The sequence below is a fragment of the Carcharhinus amblyrhynchos genome, chromosome 8, assembly GCF_965287045.1.
Source record: "Carcharhinus amblyrhynchos chromosome 8, sCarAmb.v2.hapA, whole genome shotgun sequence".
Taxonomy (NCBI): Eukaryota; Metazoa; Chordata; class Chondrichthyes; order Carcharhiniformes; family Carcharhinidae; genus Carcharhinus; species Carcharhinus amblyrhynchos.
In genome coordinates, this window is record NC_137331.1 from 95,373,719 (window position 1) to 95,387,351 (window position 13,633).

General features: G+C 42.2%; 1 protein-coding gene across 1 annotated transcript in view; it reads right to left on the minus strand.

Moving 5' to 3' along the window:
• Positions 1 to 13,633, minus strand: part of ptpn23a (protein tyrosine phosphatase, non-receptor type 23, a) — a 95,900-nt gene that overhangs the window by 19,119 nt on the left and 63,148 nt on the right. Inside the window, exons 17-19 of the mRNA XM_080194530.1 lie at positions 12,909 to 13,063; positions 12,264 to 12,415; positions 9,932 to 10,111 (exon numbers count right to left, since the gene is read on the minus strand). Of these exons, the coding sequence (XP_080050656.1) occupies positions 9,932 to 10,111; positions 12,264 to 12,415; positions 12,909 to 13,063 (487 nt within the window). The remainder of the gene's footprint in view (positions 1 to 9,931; positions 10,112 to 12,263; positions 12,416 to 12,908; positions 13,064 to 13,633) is intronic.

The window sequence follows — 13,633 nt, forward strand, 5'->3', positions numbered from 1 at the left end:
AAAGCATGATGCTCTTACAACACTACAGTGAAAATTGTGTTTTTCCTATACACATTATGTACCCGCTCATCATTAATCTTTGCGCACTGCTGAAAAAAAAAAACAACAGATGAAGCAAACCTTTTCATGCTGCTACGATGCAGTAGCAACACAAGTGGTATTCTCCATTAACAGGATATTGCCGTCAAGCATTTCCTTCAGTCGCTCCGCTTTCCTCCCACATTCTGAAAGACATGCTGGTTTGGCGCATTGACCTGAACAGGTACCGAACTGTGGCAACTAGGGGAATTTTGCAGTAACTTCATTGCAGTGTTAATGTAAACCTTACTTGTAATAATAAATAAACTTTAAAAAAGCCAAAAAGACATGTGGCCTATCACACAAATAAATCATCTGGTATATGAATTTCAGTGCAGTGTGATGTTAGTTATGCAGGCTGTACATCCCAAAGTTTGGTGGATCGTATCAAACAGCATGTCCTTTCCACTGTTCACAACAAGGTACAAATCGTCCTCAACCAGACTATGCATGAAAAACTCAAGAGCATCCAACATTAAATGCAATTCAGCAATTGGACTACATTTGCTAAATAATCCTCAGTGCGCTAAGAATTGTGCTAGCAACAATTTAAGATTGTCAGTTAGGCTCACAGTTTGGTGTGTGTACTGGAAGCTAGATATATTAATGCACAGGGCTGTGTTCTTTGCAGACATAAAGAACATGTACACACAGTGCACCTGCTTCAATTAAACAAAATAAGTGACAAGCATTCATTGATTCATTCCTCAGAACAATGTCATCACCAGAGTCAGGCTGGCTGTCTGGTGGTTTCAAACCATGCTTGCCAGTTAACTGTCAACTGATGCATTCTCCACGCAATGCCTCTACCAACCAGAATCTGCTTGACACCCAATCAGCACTTTCTGCTCCTACAGTAGAAAATTGTTGTTTTCCCTTACATTGGTGTTTTTGTGAATTGACAAAGATGCATGGTTAGATTGACGATGCTAGATTGCCCCTTTGTATCAAGGGGATGGCAGAGTAAATATGTGGGGTTACAGAGATAAAGCCTGGGTGCGATGGCTGTTGGTTCAGGCTCGATGGGCCAAATGACTTCTACCTGCACTGTAGGGATTCTATGAGTGCAAGACAAAAAACTGGCAAACAATGCTTTTTTCCCGCAAACTTAAGTGCTGTATTAGCAAATGACTATTGTGTCTTCATAGCAGGCACAGAAATCACCAAACAAAAAATACTCCTTCAAGAAACGTTAGTCTGGCCACACAGTGCAATTCTCAGTAAAAAATATGGAGACACAATACTTCGCATAAGCGTTTCTTGCAACACTGCAAATACATCACATGCCTTGTATAGTTGCTACAAACTTCTTGACATTCATACTCTAATCCTTTTGCTATAAATGCCAAAATTCCACTTGCTTTCTGTATGTCTTGTTGTATCTGCATAGCAGTTTTCTGCGACTCACACACGAGAACACCCAGGTCTCTGCACGAAAATGAATCACTCTCCATTTATACTAGTTGCTTTTTCACTTCCTTCAACCAAAATGGATAACCTCACACTTAACCACATTAAACTCCCTCAGCCACATTTTGACCCCCTTATCTAACCTAGCTAGATCCATTTATAAATTTCTTATTTCCTCATTGCAACTTACTATCCCACCTATTTTAGTGTCATCTGCAAATTTAGTTATAGTACCTTCTATCCCCGAATCCAAGTCATTAATATTGCTTGTAAATAGTTGGGGCCTGAGGACTGAACCCTGTGGCACCCCACTATTCAAAAGTCATTCATCTGTCAATTACAGTAACAAGTCTGACAACACCAGGTTTTAGTCCAACCTATTTATTTGATAATATACTCACAAGCTTTCGGGGTTAGCCCCTTCGTCAGGTGAATGGAGAGTTCTGGCCTCAGACAGAGCATATAAAGCACAGACAGTTTAGAGATTACTCTCTAAACCTGTAATCTCTAAACTGTCTGTGCTTTATATGCTCTGTCTGAGGCCAGAACTCTCCATTCACCTGACGAAGGGGCTAACCCCGAAAGCTTGTGAGTATATTATCAAATAAATAGGTTGGACTAAAACCTGGTGTTGACAGACTTTTTACTGTGTTTACGCCAGTCCAACGCCGGCATACCCACATTCTGTCAATTAGCCAGTCTTCTATCCAAGCTAATAAATAAACCCTAGCCCCTATGTGATCCTACCTTGTGTATTAACTTTCTGTATGGCACCTTATCAAATGCCTTCCTGAAGTCCAGATATCCTACATCTACAGCATTCTCTTGGCTTGTTACGTCTTTGAAGAATTCTAGCAAATTAGTCAAACACATTTACCCTTCATAAAACAATGTTGATTCTAATGGGTTGCATTCTGACTTTCCAAATGCCCTATTACTTTCTTAATAATAGAGTCTAACAATTTCCGAACAACAGAACTAACTGGTCTATAGTTTCCTACTTTCGGCCTCCCTCCATTTTTGAATAAGGGTGTTAAGCATTTTCCCAATCTACTGGAACCTGACCCGCATCCAGGAGATTTTGGAATATTACAACCAATGGACCCACTATCTCCGCTGCCATTTTTTTTAATACCCTAGGATGTGGGCCATTAGGCCCTGGAGATTCGACTGCCTTCAATCCCAATAGTTAGAATCATAGAATCCTACAATGCAGAGAGACCATTCAGCCCAACATGTCAGCACTGATCACGATCCCATCCAGGCCCTATCCCCATAATGGATATCCCCATATGGATGATATTGGAATAATGTAGGTTAGATGGGCTTTAGATTGGTTTCACAGGTCGACGCAACATCAGGGGCCGAAGGGCCGGTGCTGCGCTGTAACGTTTTATGTTCTACATTCTATGACCCCATGCATTTACTCTAGCTAGTGCCCCTGATACTAAGGGGCAAATTAGCATGGCCAATCCACCTAACCTGCACATCTTTGGACTGTGGGAGGAAATGAAGCACCCGGAGAGAACACACACAGACATAGAGAAAACATGCAAATTCCATACAGACAATGATTCAAGCTGGGAATCGAACCCAGGTTCTTGGTGCTGAGGCAGCAGTGCTAACCACTATGGCTCTGTGCCGCCTCCATTTCCATATTGATACTGATTGCTCTAAGTTCCCCCCTTTCTATTCCATCTGCATTACCTGTTACTTTTAGGATGATGCTCGTGTCCTTCACTGTGAAAACTGAGGCAAAATATCAATTTAGCTGTCATTTGTGTTCCCCCCATTAACTGGATGTTAGGGAGCTTGGGGAAATAAATAGACATGTCTTGAGGATGTACATATTACAGAGGAAGTGATGCTGGAAGTCTTAAAGCACGTCAAGGTAGGTAAATTCCTGGGTCCTGAAGAAGTGGATCCCAGGATGTTGTGGGAGGCTAGGGAGAAAATTGTGGGTGCCCTAGCAGAGATATTTGAATCATTGGTAGTCACAGGTGAGGTGCCTGAACATTGGAGTATGGCAAATGTTGTGCCTTTGTTTAAAAACGACTCAGGGAAAATCCTGGGAACTATGGGCAGGTGAACCTCACATCTGTGGTGCATAAGTTGTTGGACAATCTTTTGAGAGATATACAGGCATTTAGAGATGCCTGTCAGCATGGCTTTGAGAGTGGAAAATCAAGTTTCACAAATTTGATTTGAGTTTTTTGAATGGGTAACCAAGAAGGTAGATGACAGCAATGCAGTTGATGTTGTCTACATGGACTTTAGAAAGGCCTTTGACATGGTACAGCATAGTAGGTTGTTGCATAAGGTTAAATCTCACAGGATTCAGAGTGACATAGCTAAATGGATACAAAACTGGCTTCACGACAGAAGCCAGAGGGTGATTTTAGAGGGTTGCTTTTTAAACTGGAGGCCTATGACCAGCGTGTGCCTCAGGAATCAATGCTGGGTCCCCTGTTATTTGTCATTTTTATTAATGATTTGGATGAGAATAAGGGACATGATTAATAAGTTTGCAGATGACACCAAATGGATAGTGGATAGAGAAGTTCTCTCGGATTGCAACAGGATCTTGATCAATTGGACCAGTGGGCTGACGAATGGCAGATAGAGTTTAATTTAGACAAATGTGAGGTGATGCATTTTGGTAGATTGAACCAGGGTAGGACTTACTCAGTTAATCATAGAGCTTTGGGGAGAGTTATAGAACAAAGATATCTAGAGATACACATTCATAACTCCTTGAAAGTGGAGTCACAGGTGGACAGAGAGGTGAAGAAGACATTCAGCATGCTTGGTTTCATTGGTCAGAATGTTAAATACAAGTTGGGATGTCTTGTTGAAGTTGTACAAGACATTGGTAAGGCCACACTTGGAGTACTGTGTATGGTTCTGGTCACCGTATTATAGAAAGGATATTATCAAACTAGGAAGAGCGTAGAAAAGATTTACTAGAATGTTACTGGGACTTGATGGTTTGAGTTATAAGGAGAGGCTGAATAGATTGGAATGTTTTTCTCTGGAGCATAAAAGACTGAGGCATGATCTTATAGAGATCTATAAAATAATGAGGGGCATTGATCAGCTAGTCAATATCTTTTCCCAAAGGTAGGGGAGTCTAAAACTAGAGGGCATAGGTTTAAGATGAGAGGGGAAAAGATACAAAACGGTCCAGAGGAGCAACTTTTTCACAAAGGATGGTGAGTGTCTGGAACAAGCTGCCAGATAGTTGAGGCGCATACAATTTTGTCTTTTAAAAAGCATTTAGACAGTTATATGGGTAAGAGGGGTATAGAGGAATATGGGCCAAATGCAGGCAATTGGGACTAGCTTAAGGGTTTTAAAAAAAGGGCCAAAGGGCCTGTTTCCATGCTGTAAATTGCTATGACTCTAACTCTCTGGTCTCATCCTGCAAGGGACCAACATTCATTTTAGCTAATCTCTTCCCTTTTATTAAAGTTTTTGCTATCCTTTTTAAAATTTTGGCCACTTTTCTATCAAAACTTACTTTTGCTCCTTTTATTACCTTTTTAGTAACCCTTTGTGGATCTTTAAAAGTTTCCCAATCTCGTAGCCATCACTGGCCTTCACAACATGGTATGTCTTAGTTTTGTCTTTAATTTCCTTGCTTAGCTACAGATGTTTTTGTCCCCTCTTACAACTTTTCTTTTTCTCTGAAATAGTTTATTTGTGTCACGCAAAGGCTTTCATTAGCACTGCAATGAATTTACTGTGAAAATCCCCTCGTCACCACACTCCGGCGCCTGTTCGGGTACACTGAGGGAGAATTTAGCATGGCCATTGCACCTAATCAGCACGTCTTTTGGGCTGTGGGAGGAAACCCACAGATATGGCAAAAACGTGCAATCTCCACATTGACACTGACTCAAGCTGGGAACCAAACCTGGGTCTGTGGCACTGTGAGGCAGCAGTGCTAACTCCGAGGAGGAATTCAATATTTCCTTAAACAACTGCCACTGCTCATCAAGTGTACTACCTTTTAGCCTTGCTGCTCAGTCCACAAAGGCCATGTCTGTCCTCATGCCTACATAATTACCTTTGTTTAACTCTAAAATACAAGCGTGGGACTCTAATTTCTTGCTCTCAAACAGAATTTTGAATTCTATAATACTATGGTCATTCTTCCCTAAAGAATCCTTAACTATAAGATCATTAACTCATCCCCGATCATTACATAATATCAAATCCAGAATAGCATGCTCTCTGGTTGGTTACACAACATATTGCTCCAAGAAACAATTTCTAATGCATTCAATGAACTCTCCTGTGAGGCTAACTTTGCCAATTTGATTTTTTTACTCACTCATGAGACATGGGTGTTGCTGGTTGGCCAGCATTGATTGCCGTCTCTAATGGCTATTAAGGTGGTGGTGAGCTGTCTTCCTGAATTGCTGCAGTCCACGTACTGTGAGCTGGTTCACAATGCCATTAGGGAGGGAATTCTACAATTTTGAACTAGCAACTGCAACGGAATGATGATATATTTCTAAGTCAGGATGGTGAGCAGTTTGGAGGGGAACTTCCAGGTGGTGGTGGTCTGCTACCCATGTCTCCTAGATGAAAATGGTCATGGATTTAGAAGGTGCTGTCTAAGGATCTTTGGTGAATTGTTGCAGTGTATTTTGTAAACAGTACACACTGCTGCTACTGAGCATCAGTGGTAGAGTGGATGTTGTGACAATCAAGTGGGTTGCTCTGTCCTGATGATGTCAAGCTTTTTGAGTGTTGTTGGAGCTGCACCCAAGCAGGCAAGTGGTGAGTATTCTGTCTCATTCCTGACACGTGCCTTGTAGATGGTGGACAAGCTTTGGCACTCAGGAGATGAGTTACTCACTGCAGTTAGAACGGAGTTAGAAGGGCAAAAAGAAGTCACGAAATGTTCTTGGCAGACAGGATTAAAGAGAATCCTAAGGCATTTTATTCATATGTTAGGAACAAAAGAGTTGTCAGGAAAAAAAAAAATCGGACCTCTCAGTGACAAAGGAGGTGAATTATGCTTAGAACCCAAGGGAATAGGGGAGATCCTAAATCAATACTTTGCATCAGTATTCAGAAAGGAGAGGGACGTGTTGACTGGGAGTGTCTCAGAGGGAGGTGTTGACCTGTTAGAATCTCCATTACAAGGGAGGAAGTGTTAGGTTTTTAGGGAACATTAAAACTGACAAATCCCCAGGGCCTGATGGCATCTATCCTAGACTGCTCAGGGAGACAAGAAATGAAATTGCTGGGCCTTTGATGGAAATCCTTGTCTCTTCACTGGACACAGGTTAGGTCCCTGAAGATTGGAAGATAGCAAATGTGGTACCGTTATTTAAGAAGGGTAGCAGGGATAACCCGGGTAATTATAGGCCGGTGAGCTTGACGTCCATGGTAGGGAAGTTGTTGGAGAGGATTCTTAGAGATAGGATGCATGCGCATTTAGAACGGAACAATCTCATTAGTGACAGATAGCATGGCTTTGTAAGAGGGAGGTCGTGCCTTACAAATTGGAGGAGTTTTTTGAGGAGGTGACAAAAACAGTTGACGAAGGAAGGGCCATGGATGTCGTATACATGGATTTCAGTAAGGCATTTGACAAAGTCCCTCATGGCAGGTTGGTTAAGAAGGTTAAGGCTCATGGGATACAAGGAGAGGTGGCTAGATGGGTAGAGAACTGGCTTGGCCACAGGAGACAGAGGGTAGCAGTCAAAGGGTCGTTTTCCGGCTGGGGGTCTGTGACCAGTGGTGTTCCGCAGGGCTCTGTACTGGGACCTCTGCTATTTGTGATATATATAAATGACTTGGAAGAAGGTGTAACTGGTGTTATCAGCAAGTCTGCAGATGACACGAAGATGGCTGGACTTGCGGATAGCTATGAACATTGTTGAACAATACAGCAGGATATAGATAGGCTGGAAAATTGGGCAGGAGAAATGGCAGATGGAATTTAATCCAGATAAATGCAAGGTGATGCATTATGGAAGAACTAAGGTAGGGGGGAGCTATACAATAAATGGCAGGGCCATCAAGAGTACAGTAACACAGAGGGACCTAGGTGTGCAAGTCCACAAATCCCTGAAGGTGGCAGCACAGGTGAAGAAGGTGGCGAAGAAGGCATATGGTATGTTAGCCTTTATAGGACAGGGTATAAAGTATAAAAGCTGGAGTCTGATGTTGCAGCTGTATGGAACACTGGTTAGGCCTCATTTGGAGTACTGCGTCCAATTCTGGTCGCTGCACTAGCAGAAGGACGTGGAGGCTTTAGACAGAGTGCAGAGAAGGTTTACCAGGATGTTGCCTGGTATGGAGGGCCTTAGCAATGAGGAGAGACTGGGGTTGTTCTCCCTGAAAAGATGGAGAATGAGGGGAGGCCTAATAGAGCTGTACAAAATTATGAAGGGTACAGATGGGGTGAATAGTGGGAAGCTTTTTCCCAGGTCAGAGGTGACGATCACGAGGGTCCACAGGCTCAAGGTGAGAGGGGCGAGGTATAACTCCAATATCAGAGGGACGTTTTTTACGCAGAGGGTGGTGAGGGCTTGGAATGCACTGCCAAGTAGGGTGGTGGAGGCAGACACGCTGGTATCGTTTAAGAATTACCTGGATAGTAACATGAGCAGCCTGGGAATGGAGGGATATAAACGAATGGTCTAGTTGGACCAATGAGCGGCACAGGCTTGGAGGGCCGAAGGGCCTGTTTCCTGTGCTATACTGTTCTTTGTTCAGTATTTCTAGCTTCTGACCTGCTCTTGTAGCAACTGTGTTTATGTAGCGAGTCCAGTTGAGTTTCTGGTCAATGGTAATCACAAGAATGTCAACAGGGGGGGATTCAGTGATGGTAACTTCACTGAATGTCATGGAGCTGTGGTGAGAGTGCCTGTTATTGTTGATGATCATTGCCTGTTATTTGAGCAGTGCGAACATCACATGCCATTTGTCAGCCCAAGCCTGGATAGTGTTCAGGTATTGCTGTAATTGGACATGGACTGCTTCAGTATCTGACGAATCACGAATGGTGCTGAACATTGTTCACCGATGATTGCACATTCCACTTCTGACCTCATGATGGAAGGAAAGTCATTGATGAAGCAGCTGAGGATGGTTGGGCCTAGGACACTAACCTGAGGGGCTCCTGCAGAGATGTCCTGGAGCTGAGATGACTGACCCCCCACAACCACAACCATGTTCCTACGTGCCAGATATGACTCCAACCAGCAGCGATTTTGTCCCCTGATACCCATTGATTTCAGTTTTGCAAGGGTTCCTTAGTGACCCACACAGTCGAATGCAGTCTTGATGTCAAGGGTTGTCATTCTCACCTCTGGAATTCAGCCTTTTGTTCATGTTTGAACCAAGGCTGTAATGCAGTCAGGAACAGAGTGACCCTGGCAAAACCTAAACAGGGTGTCTATCGAGCAGATGCTGCTTGATAGCACTGTTGATGACCCCTTCCATCACTTTACTGATGATTGAGAGTAGACTGATTGGGCAGCAATTGACTGGGTTGGATTTGTCCTGCTTTATGTCTACGGGACATTTCTGGGCAATTTTCCACATTGTCAGGTAGATGCCAGTGTTGTAACTGTACTGGAAGAGCTTGGCTAGGGGTGCAGCAGGTTCTGGAGCACAAGGCTTCAGTACTATTGCCAGAACGTTATCAGGGCCCACTGATCTTGCAGTATCCAGTAACCGTTTCTTGATATCACAGAGTGAATTGAATTGGCTGGAAACTAGCATTTGAGATGCTGGGGACCACTGCAGGAGCCGAGATAGCTCATCCACTCGGCACTTTGGCTAAAGATTGCTGCAAATGCTTCAGCCTTATCTTTTGCACTGATGTGCTGGGCTCCTCCATCATTGAGGATGGGGATATTTGTGGAGCCTCCTCCTCCAATGAGTTGTTTAATTGTCCACCACCATTCACGACTGGATGTGGCAGGACTGCAGAGTTTAGATTTGATCTGTTGGTTGTGGGATCACTTTGCCCTGACTACCTCTTGCTGCTTATGCTGTTTAGCATGCAAGTAGTCCTGTTTCACCAGGTTGACATCTCATTTTAAGGTATGCTTGGTGCTGCTCCTGGCATGATGTCCTACACACTCTGTTGAAACAGGGTTGATCCCCTGGCTTAATGATGATGGTTAAGTAGGGATATGCCAGGCCATGAGGTTGCAAATTTTGCTGGAATATCATCCTGCTGCTATTGATGCCACACAGTGCCTCAACGATGTCCAGTGTTGAGTTGCTAGATCTGTTTGAAGCCTGTCCCATTTAGCATCCAGTCTATTAATGGATTTAAAAGCACACAGTAGGCATGAAGTAACCTTTCCTAATTAGCATAGTTTCCCTATATTTTTCACATCACTATGATGCCCCTGTAATTACAGGCCTTCAATCTTCAAATAAGTTTCTCAGTTTAAAACAAACTTACTGTTCTAATATTAGTTGTCTTTGGTCTTCCTGAGATTTACAGATATCTTTAATTTTATCGAGCAGCCTTGTTACTTTGTTTTCTAGGTCTGCGTAGAATTCTTTTCCTTCTTGAGACTTCTTCATCAGGTCTTCATAAGCTTCATATGATGCTACTAGCATCTGGATGTTAAGGTTCCATCTACAGAAAAAGAGGATAAAAGTGTCACTTTTATCTTAAGTGGCATCACCCACATGCAGTAAAGTCAATTAACTGGCAGCTAATGACGCTGAACAACAACAGACAAAACAGGAAATGTCTGGAAATAGTCGTCAGGCTTTAACTATGGAGATGAAGATTGTTTTCAATCTTTCAACAATTCTGCCTGACCTCAGTATCTACAGTACTTGTTTTTATTTCAGATTGCTAGCATCCACAGTATTTTGTTTTTGTACAAGGATGACAGAGCATAACTTCAGGTTCAGTGACAAAGCTTTTGACCAAACTTAGAATTTATGGGTGTATTTGCATAAGAGGTGAAATAGCGTGGTAGTTATGTTACTAGATCGGTAAACCAGAGAACTGGACTATTAATCCACAGACACAAGTTCAAATTTCACAATGATGGCAAGGGAATTTAAATCGAGTTACTTAAACAAAACTTGAATAAACGTCATGTTTTCAGTAATGGTAACCATTATCATTAAAAACCCACCTGGCTCAATAATATCCTTTAGGGAAGGAAATCTATAATTTGAGGTAGTCTGTTTAGCCTTTATGTGACTGCAGACACAGAAACACAGTTAACTCTTAACTATCTAAGGAAATCACCAAGCAAGTCATTTGGTATTTTCAACAAGGTGGCTCACCACCAGGGTCTCAAGAGTGATTAGAGATAGGTAATAAATGCTGACCTTGACAACATTGCCCGCATTGAAAAACAAAAACTCTACAAACTACTAATGTTCAGCAAATATAATGAATCAATCCAATGGCTACTCAACTAACATTCATCACTCTACACTTGCCTTGCCTTTAAAAGGAGTGGGATACTGATGACTTTGAAATGCTAATTTTGAGTGTCCAACACGTATGCATGATTCATTTCATACCATTATCATTCTCCATTCAAGATAGTATCGATTAAAAAATTTTCAGCCAAGTAATAGAAAAGTAATTTGGAGACTAGTGGCGTGCCGCAGGAATCAGTGCTGGGGCCTCAACTGTTTACCATATACATAGACGATCTGGAGGAGGGGGCAGAGGGTAAGGTAACAAAGTTTGCTGATGACACAGAGATGAGTGGGAAAGCGAATTGTGTGGAGAACGCAGAAAGTCTGCAGAGAGATTTGGATAGGCTGAGTGAGTGGGCGACGACCTAGCAGATGGAGTATAATGTTAGCAAATGTGAGGTTATCTACTTTTGGAAGAAATAATATTAGATGGAATATTATTTAAATGGTGAAAAGTTGCAGCATGCTACTGTGCAGAGGGACCTGGGGGTCCTTGTGCACAAACAGCAAAAACTCAGTCTGCTGGTGACTAAGGTGGCAAATGGAATGTTGGCCTTTATCGCGAGGGGGATAGAATATAAAAGCAGGAGGTCTTGCTGCAACTGTACAGGGCACTGGTGAGGCCACAACTGGAGTACTGTGTGCAGTTTTGGTCCCCTTATTTGCAAAAAGATATATTGGCCTTGGAGGGAGTACAGAGAAGGTTCACCAGGTTGATACTGGAGATGAGGGGGTTAGCTTATGAGGAGAGATTGAGTAGATTGGGCCTGTACTCGGAGTTTAAAAGGCTGAGGGGGGATCTTATAGAGACTTACAAGATAAGGAAGGGGCTAAATAGGGTAGAGGTAGAGAGATTCTTTCCACTTAGAAAGGAAACCATGACTGGATGGCACAGCCTCAAAATAAGGGGGGAGCCGTTTAGAACAGGGTTGAGGAGGAACTTCTTCTCTGAGGGTGGTGAATCTCTGGAATTCTCTGCCCATTGAAGTGGTGGAGGCTACCTCATTGAATATGTTTAAGTCACGGGTATATAGATTTCTGATTGATAAGGGAATTATGGGTTAGGGGGAGCAGGCGGTTAAGTGGAACTGGTCCACTTCACATCAGCCATGATCTTATTGAATGGCAGGACAGGCTCAAAGGGCTAGATGGCCTACTCCTGCTCCTATTTCTTATGTTCTTAATATTTCAATAAAAGAATTTCAGAAGTAACAATGTTCATAACCATTGCACAAAGTGGAAATTAAACATGGGTCTTCTCTGTTCATACACAGCACCACATCGTATACTTTGCAAAGAAACTGTTTCAATAAACACCTCTCCCTTGATCAGCTACTCACTTATGTTCTGCTTCAGTGAGAGTTTTCCTAACTGCAGCATACTTGACATTAGCATCTGTCAAGGCCTTTAAGATGTTTTCCTGGGCAGCAAGATTTTGATCAATGTACACTTTTAGTTGATCATATTTCTTCAGCTGCTCTTCAAAAAGTTTCTGAAAGGACAATTTAAGAAAATTGTTGTACATGTTGTACTGAATATATCAACATTATTATTTATTTGCCTTTCCCAATAACCAGAAGTAAATTATCTTCCAGCCACAAAACAACTACCCTAAAACTAGTCTTCATTAGACTGAAGAATTCAATTAAACAGCAATCAGCTCTTTTAGGTAAGTCTTTGCTAAACTCAGAGCAAGGGCCAAGAGCCTAAATGGGGAGAAAAATAAAAATACAACTAATACATTGAGAAACACATGGGCTAAACCTGTAATAATGTTGACAATATTTAAACCAAGCTGCTGCTGGACTGTACAGCAGAACATAATATAGTCCTAGTTTTGGATTTGACATAAGCAATTTAGCCAAGTATAAGTTGCAGAAACAATTTAGCATTAGTTGGACTTGTGAAGGCTGTTTACAACACTCTTTCTGAACTGCCCCAAGCTTTATTCATTACACATTAATGTGATGCAGTTGCATATCAACCTTCATTTCAGAATGGTCTGTTGTCACCAGCGTGGTAGTGATGTCATCCTTCTGAATGGTATCTCTGAGCTGCTGTATGAGCGAGGCACGCTGGTCTCTCATTTCCTCAACCTTCAACAGAATCCGCTTCATGTTCTGGAGAATGCTTTTTTCCTCTGTAAAAGATGGGGCCAAAAGCACTTTGCATTACTGTACATTAAGAGGAGGATGCTGAAAACCATGCAAAGCCACTGGTTACTGCCAGCACTCCCACCTAATATGTAGCAAAAAAATTTAACTCAGGAATGAGAATAGTGTAAGGCAAGCCAAAAGAGTATATAAAATAGAAGATCGTAAACGTCTGACCTGGAGCAGTTTTACTTTTGAATGCCAAGTACAGCAGATGAAATAAAGACAAGGAAAGAGAGTAGGGCAATTACAGTGTCTGCAAAAAATAAACGTCACAGATACTGTGTGGATAGGTCTTTTGAGGTCAAATTGGTAAGGAAGGGTAGAATAAATAGGAAAGCACTTTTACAAATTGTCTGGAACCTACTCGATCTAAAAGTAAGCAAAGTCACGTGACATTTGTTGAATATCCATGTTCTTTCCAGTTTAAGAATTATATACGTTTCCCCTAAGGTTAAGAAAGAGGCTGGGGGGCATGTGTCCCTTGTGTATGTAAACTAAGCTAGCTCAAACATGTCTATGAAGTCCTACAGTTGAACAGCTGACCAAACTCCAGT